Below are 21,397 nucleotides of genomic sequence, written 5' to 3' on the forward strand. Positions count from 1 at the left end.
CAAAGGGGTGTTTTTTTTTTTTTTTTTTAAGAAAGGATTTCTCTTAGTCGCTAGATTGCTTGGCCTGTGGTGCTGGGATGACAGGTTCACAGCACCATACCTAGCTCAAAATGGGTTGCTAGGACTATTTTAATTGTTAAAATAGCCATGGGGGGGATAATAAAATAAAATAACCATCAGGTCCATTGTAAGTATTTAGTAAATGCTAATCTTTTCCCCTTTGTACCCAGCTTTAACCCTCACCAAGTGCTTTTTTCCTTTGTTGAATTGAGCCTCTCAGCCCCTTGAGAATGAACAGATTGAGATGGGTGTCCAAAGGTGAGAGACCTAGGTGATGGTGAAACCCTGCTGTCTCTGTGACACCCTGACTGGGGCTGGGCAGTCCTCACTGGCTGCTTGCCTCAGCCTTTGGAGGCCAGGAATGGGCAGGACCAGGTACATGCCAGTACAGCACAGCCTGGGCCCATCCTCAATCAATGGACGTCCACCTCTATCCTATCCTTCCCCAAGGAATCTCCGGGGCACCACACCATCATCCCCTAAAAGGGAAATGTCCCTGATTAGAAGTCTGCAAAAAATACAGAGTGCTTCTTGAAGACTGAAAATTTAGCTTCCTGCTGGGGAACAGCAGTTCATAAACAAATCTTATAAAGCTGCTTGTTCTGAGAAAAAAAATTGTAGGCAGAACAGTGTTTGGGGTTACTCCATATTTCCATGGTGATGCCTTAGAAATAGTTCAGTGCAGAGCTGCCTCCAAGTAATTACCAAACTTCATTTGCAGGAGATGCTTTGGGCCAGGCCAGGGTATTTGGTTTTATTTCCTTACCTGTGACTTTGTGACCCCATACCCTCAAGTGCTGCTGCCCAAGGTCAGGCTCTACCTTTTTGGTTGGTAGAAGCCATATGATCCCAGGGCATGGAGGAGGGTCACCCCTTTCCCTGAGGGCATGTCTCTTATACTAGATGGCATTTTTGAACAGGTAGGTGTAGGGCCAGGGACCTGGACCACCTTAGCCTCCTCTTCTAAGTCCTTTCCTAAACTGGTCTGGCAGAGACTTTCTTCTGCCTCTTGATCCCAGAAACATCCTATTTGAGGCCATTGGTTTCCAAACCTGTGAACTTTGATCAGAAGCTGTCCCCTCTCCCCCACTGACATGGGTTTGGATCATAGTCCCTGAGACGACTTATCTCTGGCAGCCTGATTCTGATAGCATTCAGATGGCTCAGGCTGGGCTATGGAGTGAGCCTTAAACTTTTGGGGCCCCTATAGAGGCAAGAACCTGAGATCTTATACCTGGCTCTTCCTCCACAGCTATCTGTAAGCCCAGGAGAGTTTCAGATTAAGCTATGGAGGGCTAAACCTCAGTCTCTGCTGAATCTAGTTAGATGCAGCCACTGCTCTGGAGGAACACAGGTAGAGCTGAGAGTCTTGTCTTCAAGGTGGGGCCTATGGATCAAGCTACAGACAGCAGTCTGGGGAGGAGATCCCAACAGAACCCAAGGCAGAGAGAAGAGACAGGCCCAACCATGAGCAGAGCTCCACAGCCATGGCTTGAGAAGCACAGGCTCCTCATATGGCTAAGAAAGATAGAGCCTGGGATAAGGGGAAGCACTAACCCACCATTGATATGACCAGGACAGGAGTCCTCAGTGAGGTAGGCTGGATCCTCCCTTCCCCTAGCCTTGGGCTCTTGGCCCTTTGCAAAAACCCATAAAACAGCCAGCCTGTCTGTGAGCCCACCACCAACAACTTGTGCACATGTTGGCTACTTCTTACCTAGGAATCTTATTTTCTCTGGAAGTATCTGCTACACCCACTCAAGATCAGATCTCTCCATTCCTATGGGGTCCCCGTTTCCATTTTCATACCAGGAAAGTAGAGAGGCCTTCTCTGACACTCTTCAAGAGAGTGAGGGGCCCATATCCTATTTTTCTCTCTGACAAACAGCACAGACTTCATTGGGGTACTGACAGCTGTGAGCAGTGCTGCCCATCCAAGAAAACCCAGGTGCAGCATGAGCCCAGCAGTGTCCTACACTGTAGGAATGGAAGGTCCCTATGGCTATATTCAGCCCAGCCAGATGACTCATCTACCTGCTCAGAAGAAGAAAAGTGTCTTTCCCCAGGAATGGGCTTCCCCACCATCTGCTCAGGGTAGTATGCTTGCTGGCTGAGGGAAAGGTGGCTCTGGGGCTGATCTCCACATACCATTGGAGCCCTTCAGAAACTGTCAGGAGAACCCTGCATCCCTAACTTTGAAGAAGTTGAAGCTGACCTCTTCAGTCTCAAGCCTGAAAGTCAGCAGTGACTCGGACTCTGTATGATCAAGTATAGGTTCTGGGCCCTGGGAAGAGTCTCCTGGCTTGATCTCATCCAGTGAGGCCTAGGATCCATGCAAATCTGGCAACAACTTTGGAGCAGGCATTGCCTCCAAGGCTACTGCCCCTTCCCATCCTTCTTCCTGTTCTGGGGCACATAGTGGTAGAAATGTTCGGACCCCCATTCTTCCTCCCTGGCCATGCACATAGAAAGGCACTACCTCCACTCATCTTTACAGTCCCCTACCACGTTTGGTGAGCCTGGGTAGTACTGTGCCTGACCTGCTTATTAACAGATAATCTGATGATCACCTTAGGTCTGTGCAAGTGTGTGCAAATACATGTGCGTTGCCTGATCATTTGTGATCTTCATAAGGGACACACCCAGAGGTAGCTTCAGAGGTGTTTCAGAAAATAAGGCTGGACCACCAGGATGGGAGGGAGAAGTGTGTGTCACCCTTGCCCTGTATTTGGTAAGCTGACATGCCTTACTTTTGAGAGAGGCCAAAGTCATCTTGTTGGCAGCTTCCCTCCCCAGCCAGGTGATGGGACTAGGATTGGATCTGGCTCTGCAAGACAGGTGGGGATAGCAGCCTTACTGTGTTTATTAGCTTTACATTACTATGACAGTACCTGAGAAGATCAACTTTAAGGAAGAAAAGTTTATTTGGCCTACAGTTTCAGAAGTTTCAGTCCATCATCTGCCGATCCCATTGTTTCTAAGCCTTCACATCACAGCTGGGAGCATGTAGTAGGGCAAAGCTGTTCACTTCGTGGTGGCCAGGAAGCAGGAGGGATCCAGGAACAATATATACTCTTGTACGCTTCTTGTAACTCATGTCTTCCAACTAGGCCCACCTCTTAAAGGTTCCACCACCGCCCCATAGCACTGCCAGCTGGGGACCAAGCCTTCAGAATTTGGGTCTTTAGGGGATATTCCAGCTCCAGAACAAAGCATGGACTCTCATCAGGACTGTGTGTTTATAGAGTTCAGTTCTCTGCATACTTAGGAGCTATACTCCCTGTCCAGGTAGCTGCCCTACACGTTCTTCTCTCTGAGACAGTACCACTTCTATACCCTGGGTAAGTGGAAATTGACACCATTCCTGTCCAGATTGCTCCCTTGGTTCTAGCTTGTGTAAGACAACATTTGCACACAGATGTGTGTGAGCATGTACATATGTTTGCAGATTTGAGTGGGATATTTATCGTCTTAGTCCATTCCTGCTGCAAAATACCACAGACTATGTAGCTTGAACAACAAGCCCTTATTTTCTCACAGCCCAGGAGATTGTGAAGTCTAAGACAAGTCTTCAGGAGATCTGGCGTCTGGTGAGGGCCCACTTCCTGGTCCTCACATGGTAGAAGGGACAAGGCATCTCTCTGGGGCCTCTCTACTTTCATGATCAAATCACTTACCTTTTAATGCCCTCACCTTGATGGGGTAGTATCTCCACACATAAATTTGGGGGAGGGAGTGGCACAAACATCCAGGCCATAACATTTGGTTTACATTAATGAATCTTTTCTTCATATAGTGTCTGGGATTTCCATTTTAGCTCCTCAGGTTAAAAGGTGGAAGGTGGGTGAGGCCACAGGACTGGCCAGGCTTAGATGCCATGGAAACTTGCTCTTGCATTCACTGAGGCTCTGCAGATGACATGGGCCTGACTTCAAGGCGTATTCTTCTCACTTGTCCTGTCCTATCTCCACATATTGGTTTCTGAAGTACCTGGAAGTCTAAAAATGATGGACTGTGTACCAGCTTCCTTGGTTTTACCCTTGACATCTGGGTCACTGTTCTGGGCATGGTTGCATGGATGAAGAGAGCTGTTCTGTTTGGTGAGAGAACTCTGGAAGAAACCTGGGTCCTTTTCTCTACATTTGCTAAAATGGCCGAAAGCCACTTGGATCAGTCACTGCAGAGCCCCAAAGGTGAGAAGGCCACTGTGCCATTGAGGAGCTTTTCCTACATTCCAGTTACACAGGAGCCCTTTCTGGGGTTTCCCAGGCTATGAAACTATGAAGCTGATCTGATGTCCCCATAGCTGGGTAACCAAGACCTGTTAACCAGCTCAGGCTGTTTGTTCACATGCCCCCACTGACACCACTGTCTCCCTAGGAGCCCGGGCCTGCCAAGGTGGCTGTCACCAGCAACAGTAGCAGCATCCCCAGTGCAGAAAAAGTCCCCACCACCAAGTCCACGCTCTGGCAGGAAGAAATGAGGGCCAAGGACCAGCCTGATGGGAGCAACCTAAGTCCAGCTCAGAGTCCCAGCCAGAGCCAGCCTTCTTCTGCCAGCTCCCTGCGGGAACCAGGGCTGGAAAGCAAAGAAGGTGAGTGGTGCCTGGCTGGCCTGCCTGCATGTCCCAGTATACCATCTCATGGGGCCTTCCAGCCCACAGGAGCTAACACTGTGGACTAGGGCGCCTACAAAGCCCTGTCATGGGCCCTGGACCTCACTTTTTTGTGCATCAACTGTGCTCTTGGCCTTGTCCCTTCTAGCTTTTAAATTTCGTCTGTAAAGAACAAAGCAACACTTACTCTGCCAACCCCAGGCACGTGTCAGAAGAATAAAAAAGGCTATGTAGCAAGGGCCATATGTGAGGAGGCCTCTTCCCTGCATCATGTGCTTATAGCTGTATTAGCCCACAATGTCCACACTGTCCACGCAGTGGTTAGGACGGTCTTGTTTCTTTCCTCACCATCCCTATCCCCCCTTGGACCCTGACAAGACTGAGGGAAGAGAGTTCTGGATAGGAAGTAGCTGATATCACTGTGTCCTCTCCACTGAGCTCTTGGACTTGCCTAAGCAGTTGCAGGGGTTTTTGTCTCTGCCTTTCTAGTCTCAGAACCCAGGTTCTTCAGCAAGCTGGCTTTCCCCGTTTGTATTTTGTTCAGATCATGCGTGGTAGGGGATGGCCCAGTGTTTCACAGCTGGAGTGCATTTTACACTTGCTTTAGGCACATGTCTGAGTTCTTTGGTGGCACACCACACTCATCCCATTTACAATTTATTCACTCTCTCTCATGTCTGCAGAAGCCACAACCCCTTTCCACACCAAATTTGTGAGCCTGAAAAAGTGGTTGGCCATTGGTGTCCTTCTGGAGATTTGATAAATAGTTGGTGAAATGTCTTTCTTCATGGAGTGGAGTCCTGCTCTCCCTGCCCAGCCCCACCTAAACACAAAGGGTCCACCTGCCAATCTGGACCAGCTTCCAGGGAAAGGAGAATGAGAGGGAAAAAATACAGAGAGAATGGTCCATTTCCATTCCATGGTTCTTCTCTTCCAGCTCTACCCTTGAGCAATCTCCAGTGGGTTTTAGAGATAGAAGATGGTGAGATAGCCCCTTCTGGGACTTTGTGTGGTCTTTCTCACAGCAGGCTGAGTTTGACCTTCTCTTAACCCTTCTTCCAGAGGAGAGCGCCATGAGTAGCGACCGCATGGACTGTGGCCGCAAAGTGCGGGTGGAGAGTGGCTACTTCTCACTGGAAAAGACCAAGCAGGACTTGAAGGCTGAGGAGCAGCAATTGCCCCTGCCACGCTCCCCTCCTAGCCCTAGCACCCCCAACAACAGGTACAGTTATCCCAAATCACCCTCCCAGAAGTTTGGTCATCCCCTTCACTTCTCAGGTCCTCGAGACCCCAGCCGAATGGTCTGCAGCATCTCTCTCAGCTCCCTGGAAGAGGCCAGCCGGCCCTCTGCCATCGTGGACTCCAGCAGCACAGGGGGGCGGGGGACAGAGAGACTGGGGAGCACCTTTGCCTTTAAAGCCACCAGGCAGTACGCTGCCCTGGCCGACGTCCCTAAGGCCATCAGGATCAGCCACCGAGAAGCCTTCCAGGTGGAGAGAAGGCGACTGGAGCGTAGAACTCGGGCCCGGAGCCCTGGCAGGGAAGAGGTGGCCCGTCTATTTGGCAACGAACGGAGGTAAGGAAGGAATTAGATGGCTGTACTGTCATGTGGCTATGTGCGCTCACACACACACACACACACACACACACACACACACACACGCCTGCATACACATTCTCACAAGCGCACACATACACATTCCCTAAGCTTCCTTGGAGAAATGCTTTCTGTTCAGAGTACATGTTACCTCTCCCTATAGGCTCTTGACCAACTCAAGAACACAGCTCCTGACAACCAGATACAGGATTTCTGAGCACCCAGAGGCCCAGGCTATTGTGGTCACTGCCTCCGGGATTGGGACCTTTAGGGGCCCTGAGGGGTTTTAAGCTACAGGCCTAATATAGGACTGGATCTGGTACTTCTCGGCCCACTTGTATTCTCTGAGATGATGCTAGAACTGCAGGTGAGGACAGGCCCTCCTTACCTGGCAGTCCCAGGATGGATGTCCCTTAAGGACATAATCCCTGTGAACCACAGGGAAACCCAAGTAGGCCTGTGAAGTTAGCGCATACCTGATGGCGTCACTACTGCCCTCGGCTGAATTGAGGAGGCAGAGTAGAGCCCTGCTTCTGGGGAGCAGTAGGGTGTGGACAGCCTGGCCAAGGGCAGAGACCCAGGTTTTACTGCTATCCAAGAAGAGGAGGCTTCTGCCTGCCATTCCCTTGCTGTACTGACCCAAGCTTTCTAAGAACTGGGGAAGTTTTCATCTGAGGCTTCCCCATGCCTAGACCTGGACAGATAACCAAGTGCCACTCAAAAGAGGGGCTTTTCCTGGATGAGAGGGCTCCTCACCAGGGTCTGTGGGTAGATGTATAGGTTTGTGACCCCTCCCCTAGAGTAATTTACGGGTACATGTGTACATTTTCTGGGAGAAAATAGTTTTCATTAGGTTTCCAAAGAACTTTCCTGTCCAGAAAAGAGATTAAGACTTAAGTTCTGGAATTGTTCCGTGTCTTCCCTGACTTGGGCACAGCCTAAAGCTCACAGAGTTAGCCATGCTTTTGGGGAAAAAGAGACGTATGGGCTCTTGTTCGTTGCAGGACAGGACAGGTCTGAGGAGGTATGTCTTATCTCCTGCCCCTTTCCTTAGCCCATGTTAGCTGACAGCCCACCCACCTAAAGTCCCAGACAAAAGGGCCTGTGGGCCTTCAGATCAACTTCCAAAAGGAAAGTTTACTGAGTGGTTGGTTTTGAAAAGAGAGGAAGTGGAACGTCCACACACTTGGCTGTTCTCACATTTCACTGGTAGCTCAACAGAGTGCCTGATATTGCCACCCTTAGTGTATAGATATATGAAAACCACTACTCAGAAACTCCCAGTAAATGGCTAATGAGTCCTTACTTAGAAAGTCCCTACTCCCATGATATGACCCAGGACAAGAGCCTATGGCATTTTGTAAGCCTTTAAGCAAACATACAAGTGGAGGGTCTTGCTAGTGATTGAGGAGGCTAGCAGGATGGGCAAGGGGGTCTTTGTGCTGGCTGGCAGCAGGCTATGTGTTGTAGTGGCTTCTGAGAAGGAATAGCCATGTCCTGAATTAGCAGCAGACCACAGAATTAACATTCTACACACCTGCTTGGCTTGGCCACTTCTCAAAGATTACTTGTTCTCATCTACTGTCCTAGGAGAGATGTGGTCTCTAGAGCTTTGCTCTTGCGTGCTTTCTGCCACCATGAGCATGGATTTCAGCTGGTGATGGCACCTTGAACTCTGCTTCTCTGCATTCTAATCCTGTGGCTGTCCTTCCTTCACTGACCCTAATGATCTCTGAATGGCTGCTCTCACTCTCTGAGGCCTTCTCACTGAATCCCAAATAGGCCACCTTGTGCTGGATTGGATCTTGTCCCTTGGCAAAGTAGACCATTTCCAAAGTGGCAGGAAATCAGCCACAGGCCCCTGAATGGCAGCCAGGACAGGCCTGCCTTGAAGCCAGGCAGCTAAGACCAAGTGTCAGTTTTTTGACAAGCCTTGGCTAAGCCAATCTGTAATTCTGTCAGAGTATGACAGGCTTTAGGTTCCCATGTGTCTGCCCTTCAGACACTCAGATCCTTTGCAGTAGATTCTTGGACAGTGAGTTGTCTTTGGCTGCAGAGTGCAGGGAAGCCCTTGTAAGACTGCTGATGACTGACAGGAGGGTGAGTCCCCTGTGGTCCTGACCTGCCACCCTCACTCATCGTTTTGCAGTTAATGCTCTGGGAAGACAGTTGCTGCAGGGGCAGCACCTAGTTGGTGCTGCCTGATTGAGGTGATTACTGTCACATTTGTGATGCTTCAAGAGTGCCATATTGGTAATGCCCCACCTACACAAGTGACTGTGGCATAGGTTGCCTGAGCCTGTGGTCTCACAGCATCTCTGGGGCCATGTAGGGCAGCTGCAGCAAATGCCTTCCCTTTTTCCACTGACTCTTCTGCCTGAAGCCCCAGAGCTGCATAGCATGCAACTGCATGCATTTCTGGCCAGGCACAGTACTCACTGCTTTCTTGGGGCTTTGTAGGCCCCACAGCAAGCAGGAACTGGACACCGTGGCCCATCACATGCTTTGCCTGTGGTGGATGCCTTGCCTGCACTCATCAGAGCTTTCCCTAGAACCCAGTGACCCCAGCAGCTTCTGCAGCTCCCTCCTCTTGGTCTGCTTCCTCTGCTACCACCCCCTCAGCTGCTGCTGCATCAGGCTGGCCCAGCACAAGCCCTTTGCTGAAGAGACATTTGTGAGGAAGCTGGGGAGGACAAAGAAGAGTCTAGTGCCTCAGAGCTGCCCCACGCCTAGCGGGTACCCTCCTCCCCTTCCACCTGGTTAGGTCTTAGTCTTCTGGCTGTGGGGGTCCTTTACCCACTTCCCCCCAGTTCTTAGCCACTTAATCTAGAACTCACGTGAAGCCCTTGCCATGAGGGGATTGAGGTGTGCCTAGAAGTACAGGCCTTGGGCAAGAGGGACTGTTCTTTGCCACATCCAAGACCGAATCCCATGCTCCCTGGTAGAGGGTGGGCAGCTCCAGGAATGAGAGCCTACCTGACTAACTCATCGTGGTGACTCTAGGACTATGGGACAATCATGATTTCTCTCCCTCTTCCACAATCACCTTGGGTTTTTGCTTCTTCAGTTCTTTGAATAATTTTAATTTACCATTATTTGATTTTAAAAGCAGTCCTTTTCTGTTTATTCATTTTCCAGCCTTGTTTTCTTTCAGGTCTTGCCCTCTCCGCCCTCTGCTGTGTCGCTGTGGCGTTCGCGCCTCCTCCACCCGCTTCGCTCCCATCTCAGCTCCGTCGGCAGTAGACCACCTGACAAAGCCGCCGGCCCTCTCATATGAATCAACCTGCTTTATTTTTGTTTAATTTGGTTTTTGATTCCTTTTAATTGTTGGCAGAAACAATGTTAATTCATGGGCCTCTTGCCTGCTAAATTTTGAGTGCATTTGGATGGGTGCTGCATTGTGATTGTGGAGAGATGCATTGGTGCAGAGCCCCTCTGAGGTAGTAGTTGCTCTCTGATTATGTCTGTGGCTCGGGAGAGGGTGCTGGTGGCAAGATGTGTACAGCCACATGGGTCAACATGGCAGCCTGTGTGGCCTCCAGTATGGGGCGGGACAAGTATGGGACTAGTCGGCAGGGAGGACTGTGCCTCAAACTGTTTCAGCCCTCATGGACAGAATATAGATGGGACTCAGGCTGAAGAGCCTTGTGCCAGGAAGTTCAGTCAGTGCTCTGTGATGCTCCACACACCCAACAGGAAAGATAGGGGATGCTGCCATGAAAGCAGCCAGGTCTGCCTGGCATAGGTTGGCTGCAGGAGCCTCTACTCCATTTAAGACCAAACCATCTTGGGAACAGGAAAGACTCACTCTCACTTCAGCAGCCTCTTGTCTTTTCTTGCAGAAGGTCCCAGGTAATTGAGAAATTTGAGGCATTGGATATTGAAAAAGCAGAGCATATGGAAACAAACCTCTCGTCCGGGCCCTCCCTGTCCAGTGACACTCGCCAGGGCCGCAGTGAAAAGAGGGCATTCCCCAGGAAGCGGGTAAGCTCCTGGGAATAGAGTACTGAGGCCCCTTTTGGGTTGCTTGGGTTCTAGGTACCATACAACCTCACACATCCCATGTCCCTGCCATTCCCTTCTAAAGCTGGGGATGTGATTCTATCAGGCCTCCACTCTCCAGTCTTCTCCAGTTACTGAGCCTCTCAGAGTTTCAGTTATCTTCTGCATCTTTCTTTCAGAGCTCTGTCCTTCTCTAGAGGCCTCGAATGAGTTTTAGATCCCATGTCATAACTAGATTGTTCTCTTCCTCTCTGAGGCAGCCTGGCTACAAGGCTGAACATGATGCCTTCTTTCCTGACTTGGGCAGCAGCTGTACCTTTATTCCTCTGCTTGGTCTATGGAGCATGTCAGCCCAGCAGTCCTCTTTCTCTTGGGCATGCTCCCACCTGTCTCTTCTATAACTTGCTGTGCCTGAGTTCTTCTTCCTTCCTGGCTTCTCTTTTGTTCATGAGGTGCCCACTTTCAGCTGCCACTCACTGCCACAGAGCCTTCTGTGACCCCAGGAGCTGGAGGATAGGTGGGACCAGGAGAATGATAACTGAGCATCTGAAAGAAGAGTGTTCTACCAACAAGGGCATCACAGGACCTAGGTGATCACAGACCTGCAGTGGGGTCCTGACACAGCACTGGCCCTGGCTGGGAGTAAGGCAGGTCCCTTCCTGTTTAAGGAAGGATGGACAACCTGACTCACCTGCCCATGCTGCCCTGGGCTATACTGACTGGCGGCTGCTCTCTGCCATAGGACTTCATCAGTGAAACCCCCACAGCTACTCTATCGGATGCCTCAGCCTCCCCACTGTCTCCACACCGAAGAGCCAAGTCACTGGACAGGAGGTCCACGGAGTCCTCCATGACGGTGAGCCCGGGCCATGCGCCAAGTTCTCTGGAGACCTGCCATCGCCACTAGCTTCGGCCACTCAGCCACTGTCTATCTCTGTCCATGGGTCCTCATCAGCCATCCCTCTGCACAGCCCTCGTGTGTATCCCCACCCACTGACGTGTAGCTCACCAGCAGCAGATTCTGTGTTTCTTGCTTTTCTGGGCTGAGCAGAACCAGGGACTGCATGCCATCCTGAATAGTTTGGAGGTCTTTGCTCTGAAGGCAGTTGCCTTGGCCATGTCATGGTATCCTGACTTTGGAAGTCTGCTACAGCAGGGACCGTCTTCTCTTCTGGTTTGAGGAGTTTGATTTTGTGGTATTTTGGAGGCAGGAGCCACATCGTGCTGAGTTTTCCTGTTCACAGGATTACAGAGGAAAAGCAGGGCTTGCCCAGTTCTTCCCACTGGGCCTAGAGTGGCCATGGCTGAAGTGCCAAAGGAATGGTCAGAGCTTGGGCAGGAACAGCCTTGACATGCTGGCCCAGCTCCTCTGTACTCTCTCTCCAGCCTTGGAAGGAGACTGGGCTGATTCCTCAGCTCTCATCCCTGAGACAAACCAGTTTCATTGTTAACTTGACTGGTAGCCACCACCCCTAGCAGTCAGAAGAGACCAGCCGGGATCCACCTGCACTGTTCCTCTGAGGAGGCCGTGGCTGCAGTGACCCATCCACAGCTCAAAGTTTGAGTCTTTATGACTTGCATATTCACGGTGAGGCCGGATGACCTGAAGAATGGAGAGCAGCCCTTCATCCCTTGCCTCCTACATAGCAGTGACCACATGTACCCAAGAGAGTCTTCCCCTTTTAAGGGATTATCTGGACTGGGGCATCCTATTTCCTCATTGTTGCTTTCTGTTGTATACTTCAGACACTGGTGAAAGGCAGTCTGGTGTGAAGTGGGAGTTAAAGTAGGACTCTGCTGAGGGACTTCTCATCTGTGGTGATCATCCTAGGTCAGGCAGCAGTCCGTCCGCTGTTATCTCTATGACGGAGCAGTGGCTCTTGGAATACCCTGTTCTGGTAGTTGTCCTACCACTTCTCATGTGTTCTAACTCCCTTACTGACTTTGGAATATTAAGAGGTGGCAAAGCCAGTTTCTGACCAGAATGGCTGCAGAAAAGCCCAGAGTGCCCTGGGGCCAGAGATGACTGGGTTCTGTCTGAGGCCTGGCCTCTCAGGTGGCCTGTGTGGTGGGTGAGGCCCTCAGCCAGGTGGGATGCTAGTATCCTAGTGTTGTGCCCCTCCACCCTAGTGCTGTCTCCATGATACAGGTGGAGTATGTGGAGTAGGGACAATGGGTCTGAATCCTTCCTGCATGTCTTCTGTCCCACATTGGTGGGAGTGGAGACTGAACTTCCTTCTGATGGAGGAGTGGCCTGGGGGTCTGGACAGTACTGCTGCCTCTTCTCAACACCAGATGTGATCTCTGCCTTTCAGGCCACTGGTTTTTGTCTTCCTGTAGCTTGAGCAAGAGCCTCTGTGTTCTCTTTTCAACCATCCCTGCACTCATTTCCCTTTATAAACAATACACCAGGCTCTACACCTGGGCCTGTTCTCTGCCCCAGACAGGCCTGCAGGCAAAACCAAAGATTTCTCAGGGCAGCCAGACAGCCCATGCCCTCTATGCTTGCCTGGAATATCCTTTCTTCAGGATGCAAGTGCCTGTATATGGCATTTTTAAAGCTAAGAGGGGGTACATGGCTTGTCTGGCAGGTGGCAAAACTCCTTTTCCTAGTGCACATTTCATCTGGTAAAAAATGTCAGCCCTGTTGGATGTGCTCTGTTCATGATTGGGGCTGAGCTGTTCTTTTCTCTTTCCCAGCCTGACCTGCTGAATTTCAAGAAAGGCTGGCTGACCAAGCAGTACGAAGATGGCCAGGTAAGTGTGTGCAACTGCTGGCCTTGAGGGCTAGGAAGCAGGTATGAATTTGAACCGGTCTTGTCCCTGGTTTGGGATCTGTGAGCCCTGGCTCCATCTCCTACATCCTGCACACTCTTGACTCTTGGACCACAACTGTGGCAGGGACCCCTACCTATTCGTGATTGTGCAGTAGTACAGCCCCTGCTGCTATGGTGGACATCCTGGAAAGGCACCAGCTGGATCACCAGTTAACAGCAACACTTCTGGGTCTTAATCCTGGGACATTCTATAGCCTTTCACTTTGAATCGTCTTTTATTGAAGTCCAGCTTGTGTTTCCATACAAAGCAGCCAAGTAGAAAGTTCCCTAGGGCTGAAAGATACTGGTATCACAGATCACCTCTGCTGCACTGACACCATCAGGCTCTGGGGGAAGCAAATGTGGTCCATTTTTGCCATCAGATTCAAGCAGGAAGAACTGTGTGGGCTGCAATTCTGTGGTGTTACACACCCTTCCCCCAAGAGCAAAGAGGAACCTATTGGGTCTTTGCCCTGGAAGCCTAGAAACTGAGCCCATCTAGGCCCAGCCAAGCTCCTCTTCTCCATTCTGAGTCTTTATGCCAACATCCCCTCTTTTTCTTCTGTGTTAACTGCCCTTGGCCTTGCCTGAAGATTCAAGTTCCCTTCCTTGCTACTCACAGTGAAGACTTGGGACTCTAGAGGGTTAGTTTGCTCCTGCTGGTGCAGTTGGAACACACCCATCTGTGACCCAGCCTAGTGGCTGTGCTCTCATTGCCATTTTCACAGCCACCTTTCCATTGTGATGGGCCTGGCACATTGTCTACAGCCTACTTCTGGAATCGAGGCCTGCAAAGCACTGGTCAATAGCCCCAACGCTGTGGATCACAGAGCCCCCAGCCTAAGCCCACCCAGCTGCCTGCTGCCTTTTCACAGAGGAATCGCAGCTTAGCAAGCCTCTCTGAGGTTGTGAGTGCATGGCTGTCTGCCACCTGACTAGAGTCATCTGTGTGCTTTTTGCCATATGGGTCCAGCTGTTCTGCTTTACCTGTGCTCTGGGAGGTGCCCCAGGACTCTAGCTGTGGGTTACCCTAGAGCAACAAGCATGCTGCCTGGCAGTTGAGTTTTGTTTTATTTGTCTTTCCCTTTTAGTGGAAAAAGCACTGGTTTGTCCTGGCTGATCAGAGCCTGAGATACTACAGGGACTCCGTGGCTGAAGAGGTGAGTTTCTTGGCTGCCTTGTCCTATGGAGACAGGGAACAGGTGGCACTTGGTGCCCTGAGGCTGCTATGTGCTACTGCTCTCTCCTGGACTGAAGTTCTCATCTGTATTTGGAAGAGTGTCTGTCCCTGTTGCCAATCTGGTTCTGGTGGGACAGTGAGTACAACTAGAGCGGCTTCAACACCTTCACAAGTGATTTCCTGCCTGGGATGCTGGGCTCTTTTGAGGCACCATATAGATACCTTGGTGCAGTGGATTTTGGCAGCTTTCTTTTTTGTTGTTGTTGTTATTCTTTGAAGAATACTGAATTTGAATACTCAGACTGAGCAGCCTGTTTTTCTCCACAAAGAGATTTTTGGTGAACTGAGTCATTGAAAGAACTGAACTAAATCTTGTCCAATCTTCTGGCTAAGGATGGGATGTGATGGGGGAACTTACTTGGACCCCTCAACAGTCCTGACTCCATGATTGAAGACCAACTGTAAGGGGCTTCTTTACTTACAAAAACAAAGCAAAAAAAAAAAAATTTTTTTTTTTAAATTATGTTGTTGAACCATTTGACAAATCTGTCTTCTTCTGTTTTCATGGTATACTGTGGGATCCTGCAGATATACCCTCACGTGTAGAAAAAGATCCCAGACTCTGGTTAGCCTTGCCCAGATCTTTGCAATAGAATATTAGAAAGAACCTAAAGATCTATTATCAGGCTGGTTTGTATATTTAAGTCTCTGGACAAGTCTGACAGGCAGGGATGCTGGTGATAGGAAGGTAAGGCCAGAGTAATGTATCTGAAATTGAGAAATAAAGGCACATATGATAAAAAGTTTTTGATAGTATGTGCAGATTGCAGTTCCAAGCAAGGTCTTGAGTCCCTTTCAAGAGAGGTGTGATGGTCAAAACTGTTTATAATGAAACTTTATTCACTGTATTAGCAGTGCCTTGAATAGAGCCTGAGGCCATGGACCATACTGCTGGTCACTGTGCTGCAACCGTCATGGTATTTAAAAGCTAAAAGATCCTTAATGTTAAAAAACAGAATGATGAGGTTGGAAAAGTTTTGAAGGTCTATCTTTTTAGCATTCTATGATTTGTGTGGGAGGCAAGTTTGAGGTTATCTTGGAGGGCACAATTTTGAGTTGCCCACTAAACTAGGTGCTGCTTCCCTGGCGCTTAAAGGAACAGCTAATATGAACTGGTTATTCAGTGTGGTGACTTGATAGACATTTTCATGACAGTAAATCAAGAAGAAAACAATTGTCCCTCAAGGAAATAACTGACAGAATTCATTGCCAATAATGCTGTTTGAGCTTTTAAGAAAAAAATTAAGCTGGCAGTGGTGTACCCTGTAGTTTCCAGCTATTTGGGAGGCTGAGACAAGGATGCCTTGAGGCCATGAGTTACTAAAGCCAGCTTGAGCAATATAGTGAGAGTTTCATCTCAAGGGAGTGGGGAGAGGGAGGGAGGAAAAGAAAAGAGAAGAGCAAAACTAATTTGTATTCACCATTATAAACTTGACAGTGTCTGTCACTTACAGACTCTAATAAAGCAGACTGACTGAGAAACATTGACCCTACATGATGGATGATGTGGACATTTGGAAGTTGTGCACAACCCAGTATTACCCAAGTAAATGACACATGATGTAATAAAACCATCCCTGGATAAAAGAAGTTCGAAGGGCAGGATGGACCATGGATTTTCATATAACAGCGCAAAAATCAGATTCTACAGTGTAATTAACCTTTAAGAAACTGCAGTTCATCAAAGGAAACCAGTGCAGTTACCTGAAAAGGCTGTTAAAATCCTCCTTTCTTTACATACATTATAGCACTGCATGTAAGAGTTAAGCAAATAAAAGCACAGTCATCAAGTTAGATTTTCCTTCGACCATTTCTTTGTCAGTACTGTAATACACATACTATATACGGTTGATCATTTAGCGACCAGTTCATTTAACAACCTAGTCACAGTACCAATACTCAGTCATTAAATGAGGAGTTGTTTGTGTCATCGGTAGATACGCAAAATCTCTTGAAGGTCTTCAGTTTCAAAGAGTATAAAGGAATTGTGACATCAATGCCTCTGGGAACTGCTAGCATGCCCTGTCTTTGGTCAGATACATGGAAAAATGATGGTATAGATGCTTCAGGGGAGGAGCCCTGGATTCTGCAATGGTAGGATGACGGTCAAGGTCTATTGCTGTTATAGACATGGTCAGTACAGGAAGTCATTCATGGATATGTGTTCAGCTAGACCTTAGCTCTTTCTAAATCTCCTAAGACCCTCTCATTTCTCCTTGCAGGCAGCAGACTTAGATGGGGAAATTGACTTGTCCACATGTTATGATGTCACAGAGTATCCAGTCCAGAGAAACTATGGCTTCCAGATACATGTGAGTGCAGGGGTGAGGTGGGTTGAGGGCCTGAGTAGCAGGGATATGTCCCTGAGAAGCTGATGTCCCCACCAGGGTACCTTAGAGAGGCCTGACTTGATGTGTGGTCAGCACTCTTGACTCCTCTGTCCTGCAGCTCTTGACCTCCATCTCCAATGTGTTATAGAAACAAAAAAAGACATCAGCATTGTTCTTCTCAAGCCTGTTTAAAGGCTTTTGTTATTAAAGGCTCTTCTCCCCCACCCCCGATACTGAGGATAAAAATTAAGTACCTTGTATTTGTGAGGTAGGCATGGTGCCACTGAGCTAAATCCCTGGCCCAAAGGCTCTTTTCTTTTTTAATGTTGTATTTTGTGTCAGTTAGAAGGCTATAGATACAGGGAATTAGAATGAAAGCATTTGTTAATTTTTTGGGGGGGTGGTACCAGGGGTTGAACTCCAGTCCTTGCACTTACAAGACAGGCAGTGGCACCACTGAGCTAAATCCCCATCCCTAATTTTTTAAATCTCAAAAATCTTAGGAGGTCCTCAGGTGAGCAAAGCATGACCCTGCCTCATAAAAGTAATTTTATTGGATAGATCAGATGGATCTTGTTAGCCATTACATCAAAGTTTTGTGATTAGGGCTGCCTGGAGCCAGCCAGGCCAGGGTTAAGGGCACAGCCTCCTGACTGCCTCATTTACTCTCACTTCTAACACCAGCTGAAAGTTCAGGGGATTCCAAAAATCCTTCAGGCCAGATGTGGTGTTGCATGCATGTAATCCCAGCACTTGGAGACTGAGGCAAAAAGAATTGCCATGAGTTCAGTGCCAGGCTGAGCTACATAGGGATTTCAAGGCCAACTTGAAAAACATAGTAAGACTCTGTCTCAAAAAACCAATGAAAAACAAAACCAAAACAAAACAGAAAAACCAACCTTCAGCTCAGAACTCAGGAAAGCACTATTTTTACAATTAATATTATTATACAAGTAAGGTACCAGTCAAAATCCCCAGCCAATAGAAGGGACGTGTGAGGTAAAACCTGGGACCTAGAAGGTTCTTATTACCCTTCTGGCCTTGACCTCCTTGCTTTGATGTGCAGCTGTACATATTTCCAGGAAGCCTGCCAGGGGCACAGCACCCTGTCTTCAGTGAAATTTCATGACTGCCATGCTTGGTTGACTGACTGTCCTGGTGGTTGGTCTGCATCTCTAAGCCAGATGTCCACTGGTTTGACAAGGCTCAGTTCTCCTCTGAGGTCATGAGTGATCTTTGGTCTTTCTTATGCAGCTGGCCCCTCCCCCAGGCCATCTGGTCAGCGTCAGTTATGGTGAAGTTTCAGGCCTACCATGGTGTCACTTCAGTCATTCATTAAATGCAGGAAAAAGACCAGACCCTCTGTGGGTAAAGCCTTTTTGTCTCCTCTCTCAGAAATCTTCCAAGTGGTAGCAGGTGGAAAGCTTCCTCCCTGAGTAGGCTCTGGGACTTGGTTTCTTCCTCCAGGCTGGGACTCTGGTGGTCTCACTGACAGCATGTATTAAGCTACCAGTTTTTGAGCCCAACTCAGAAACTCAACTGTTGCTATGTTCAGATACTTAGACCCACCAGATCTAGAGGAGACTGAGGTATACCCCTAAAACCAGTGTGTTTATGTTGGAAAACCCTGGTGCCAGACCCTGGGCAGCTAGTCGTGGCTTCCCTCTCAAAACCTCTGTGGGGAAGTTGTGTCACAGTCGAAGCTGCCCCAGTGGCCTGGCTTGCTCTTTGTGGAAGGGATAGAGTGCTCAGTAAGCCTGAGGGCCCCAACTTTATCTTCAGGTGTCTCTAGTCAGGGCATCCTTCTATCTGAGAGCTCAGTTGTCCTCTCTGTGGTAGTGAGGACCTGTGGTAGTTGTAGCCTTTTCACCTGTCAGTGACCTTTCACTCTGCCCTTGGGGTGAGCTTACTCTGATCCAATCTGATAAGAGCCCCGGGGGCTGCAAGTCTTAAGTCGGGAGAGGTTACTTTCAGCACAAGTGGACTCCCTGGAGGAGGGCTCAGCCCTGGGCTTCCGAAGTCTGGAGGAATGAATATGCAGTGCCCACATCCAGTCATGGATCTGGTGGAGCAGAAGAGGAAGCCTAGTAGAGGCAGATGGGGTAACACCGTGAGAGCTGTGAATGCCAGGCCATTGGAGACACGGGCATTGGTGTATTAGTGAAACATGTTGGGCAGGATGTCAGGGCACTGGAAGGGAAACCAGGCAGGCAACTTGGTGGTGGTGAGCAGGGAAAGGAGGAGAGGCAGGTGAGAAGGGGCTGGCTGTGGCCAACTTGTTCAGGGAGGTGGGTCCTCTGGAACTCTAGCTAGTAGTAGATGTTTGAGAACCCGTGACAGGCAGGTGTGATCCTGAGTGGGAAAGACCTTATCTGGAGAGATGAAGTAGAGTGCTGAGGCCAGACCGTGAAAGTACCATAGCTAGGGATAGAAAGAGCTGGCCAAGGAGGAATGTTGGCAATGCCCATGTCGTAGCTTGCAGTGGAGGAGGAGTCAATCTGAGCTGTACTTGATGGTGGGCTCAGCCTACACATGGACTCAAAGTGTTGTGGCCCTTGTCACCTAGTGCCCATCCAAGACCATCTCTAGAATTTTACCTTCCACCTACTGCTTTGCTGGTGTGCATGTGGATGCCTGTGTGAGCAGCCTGGTGGCTTCCAGCACAGTGCTGAAGTGTATCCTTCTCTGGACACAGAAGCTGCTGGCCCTGTGTCATGCCCCTCACCTGAGGGGCTCCCACACAGAGCCACTGGGTGATCCAAGGATAGTTTCCCCATTGGGAACAGGCTTCCCACCCGACCCAGCCATCCACACCCCATACACCCTTCCTTTTACCCCCTCTGCCACCGCCTCAGTACTTACTATATCCTGTAGGCATCTTTGGGTTTTCTGACTAGGACACCCTCTACCCCATGCAGTGTGGCTGCAGGACACCAGCCTGGATTCACATTGCTCTACCTCTCCAGACATCTCACCCATCTTAAAGCAGGGTTCTGTCCTTCTGTTTGGACATGGCACACCTTAAAGAGATGGATGTATCATCCTCATCTGGTGCATTGTAGGAGCACATTAAGCATGTGCTGACCACATGGGAGGAGATGCCAGTTTACCATTCCCTTGTGAGTAGGTCCAGCCTCAAGCGTCCTGAATATAGCATACACAGTTCTCCTTGGCAGATGCTCCAGCCTCAACCTTTTTCTCTGCGACACTGTTCTATGCACAATGCAAGGATCTCCACTGGAGATGGGCAGCAACAAGTACTCCTAGATCTGATTACTTACGATATCTCTATGTCTTTTTTGTAGACAAAGGAGGGTGAGTTCACCCTGTCAGCCATGACATCCGGAATCCGGCGGAACTGGATTCAGACCATCATGAAGCATGTGCACCCAACCACCACCCCAGATGTGACCAGGTAAGACAGTTAGGGATGCTTGTCGTTCCCCTGAGGCTGAACCTGAGCCCAGCTGCATCCCAGCACAGCTTCTTCCCCATCTGTTGTCCTCCTGAGAGCTGACCCCCCACCCCTTGCTGTTACTAGAGCTTTGTGGTTTCCCTGCCTTGGACTGACCTTCCTCTGTTGAGCTGGCTAGGTCAGTCCTACAGGTCACCTCTGTGCCTGATGTTAGCACTGAGCTTGGCAGAGAACCTTTCATCTCTGTCAGAGTTGCTCAGCCACCCAAGGCCTGGTCTTGGACTCTGCAGCAGCCCCTTAGGATAGCTGTGCTATGGCTGAGTAAGGGTTAGACATGGGTGCTGTGGCCATGGACCACTATAGCTTTGCTCTTCCTTGGTTTCATTTTGCCTCATTCCTGCATCTGTCTGATTTCTGTGCAACCAGGAAAAGCTTCTGTCTGAGACTCGCAGTGCTGAAGCCCAACTTGGAAAAGTGTGTTCTCTCCTGTGTTAGCATTCTGTGGTTCATATCCCTTGGGACCTGCTGCATGTCTCCCTCCTACCCAGAAGGCTGGAAACCTACCAGTTGTCATTGGAGGGAGTAGAGAAGGCTCTGCTTTGTGGGGCTGGCTCCGTAAGGGCCGGGCTCCACTGTGACCACCTCTAGGTCTCAGCCTCTGTATGTCCTCAGCTCTTCTGGTGCCTTTCTCAGCTTGAGCAGTTCATGTTACTGGCCTCAGAGGTTAAACTGTGTGGAGGCTATGAGGTGGCAGCTCATACTGGCCTGGGGCAGACTTGGCCATGTCTGTTCTTGGACACAACCTTCACCTTACAGAGTACTGACTGATACTCCATCCCTCTGAATAAGAAGCAAAGGAACATTGAGCTTTTTTTTCTTCAGCCTCCTTTCTTTTCATATGTTCATTCCCTCATTTACTAGCAGACAATATCCAGTTGTCCCTGTGTCTCAAAACAAGCAAAGTTGTGGCCAGGACAGAAGGCCCTTTACTTCTGTGACTCCCAAGTTGGGAGCAGAGCTCATAGCTCACAGTCCTCAGGCTTTCTCCACCCTGCCATAGAAGGCCCTACAGGAAAGTGAGAAAGGCATTCAGCTGCCCCACCCAGGCTGTGACAGCAAAGTCACAATGCTGCTTACCAGCAGGCAGTGTTTGTGCAAAGATGGATAGCCTAAGCCGGGCATGGTGGCACATGCCTGTAATGTCAGGACTCTGGAGGCTGAGGCAGAAGGATTGCTGGGAGTTCAAGACCAGCCTGGGCTACATAGTGAGTTCCAGGTCAGTCTCAACTACATAGTGAGATCCTTTCTCAAAAAAAAAAAAA

At 49.4% G+C, this 21,397-nt stretch overlaps 1 protein-coding gene across 1 annotated transcript in view; it reads left to right on the forward strand.

The window, feature by feature from the left end:
• Window positions 1-21,397, forward strand: part of Mprip (myosin phosphatase Rho interacting protein) — a 215,543-nt gene that overhangs the window by 163,994 nt on the left and 30,152 nt on the right. The window contains exons 6-13 of the mRNA XM_010637397.3: window positions 4,441-4,654; window positions 5,738-6,251; window positions 10,115-10,256; window positions 11,017-11,130; window positions 12,975-13,031; window positions 14,182-14,250; window positions 16,553-16,642; window positions 19,966-20,075. Coding sequence (XP_010635699.2) covers window positions 4,441-4,654; window positions 5,738-6,251; window positions 10,115-10,256; window positions 11,017-11,130; window positions 12,975-13,031; window positions 14,182-14,250; window positions 16,553-16,642; window positions 19,966-20,075 — 1,310 coding nt within the window. The remainder of the gene's footprint in view (window positions 1-4,440; window positions 4,655-5,737; window positions 6,252-10,114; window positions 10,257-11,016; window positions 11,131-12,974; window positions 13,032-14,181; window positions 14,251-16,552; window positions 16,643-19,965; window positions 20,076-21,397) is intronic.

This window comes from Fukomys damarensis, unplaced genomic scaffold (genome assembly GCF_012274545.1).
Source record: "Fukomys damarensis isolate Sample0158 unplaced genomic scaffold, DMR_v1.0_HiC HiC_scaffold_23, whole genome shotgun sequence".
Lineage (NCBI taxonomy): Eukaryota > Metazoa > Chordata > Mammalia > Rodentia > Bathyergidae > Fukomys > Fukomys damarensis.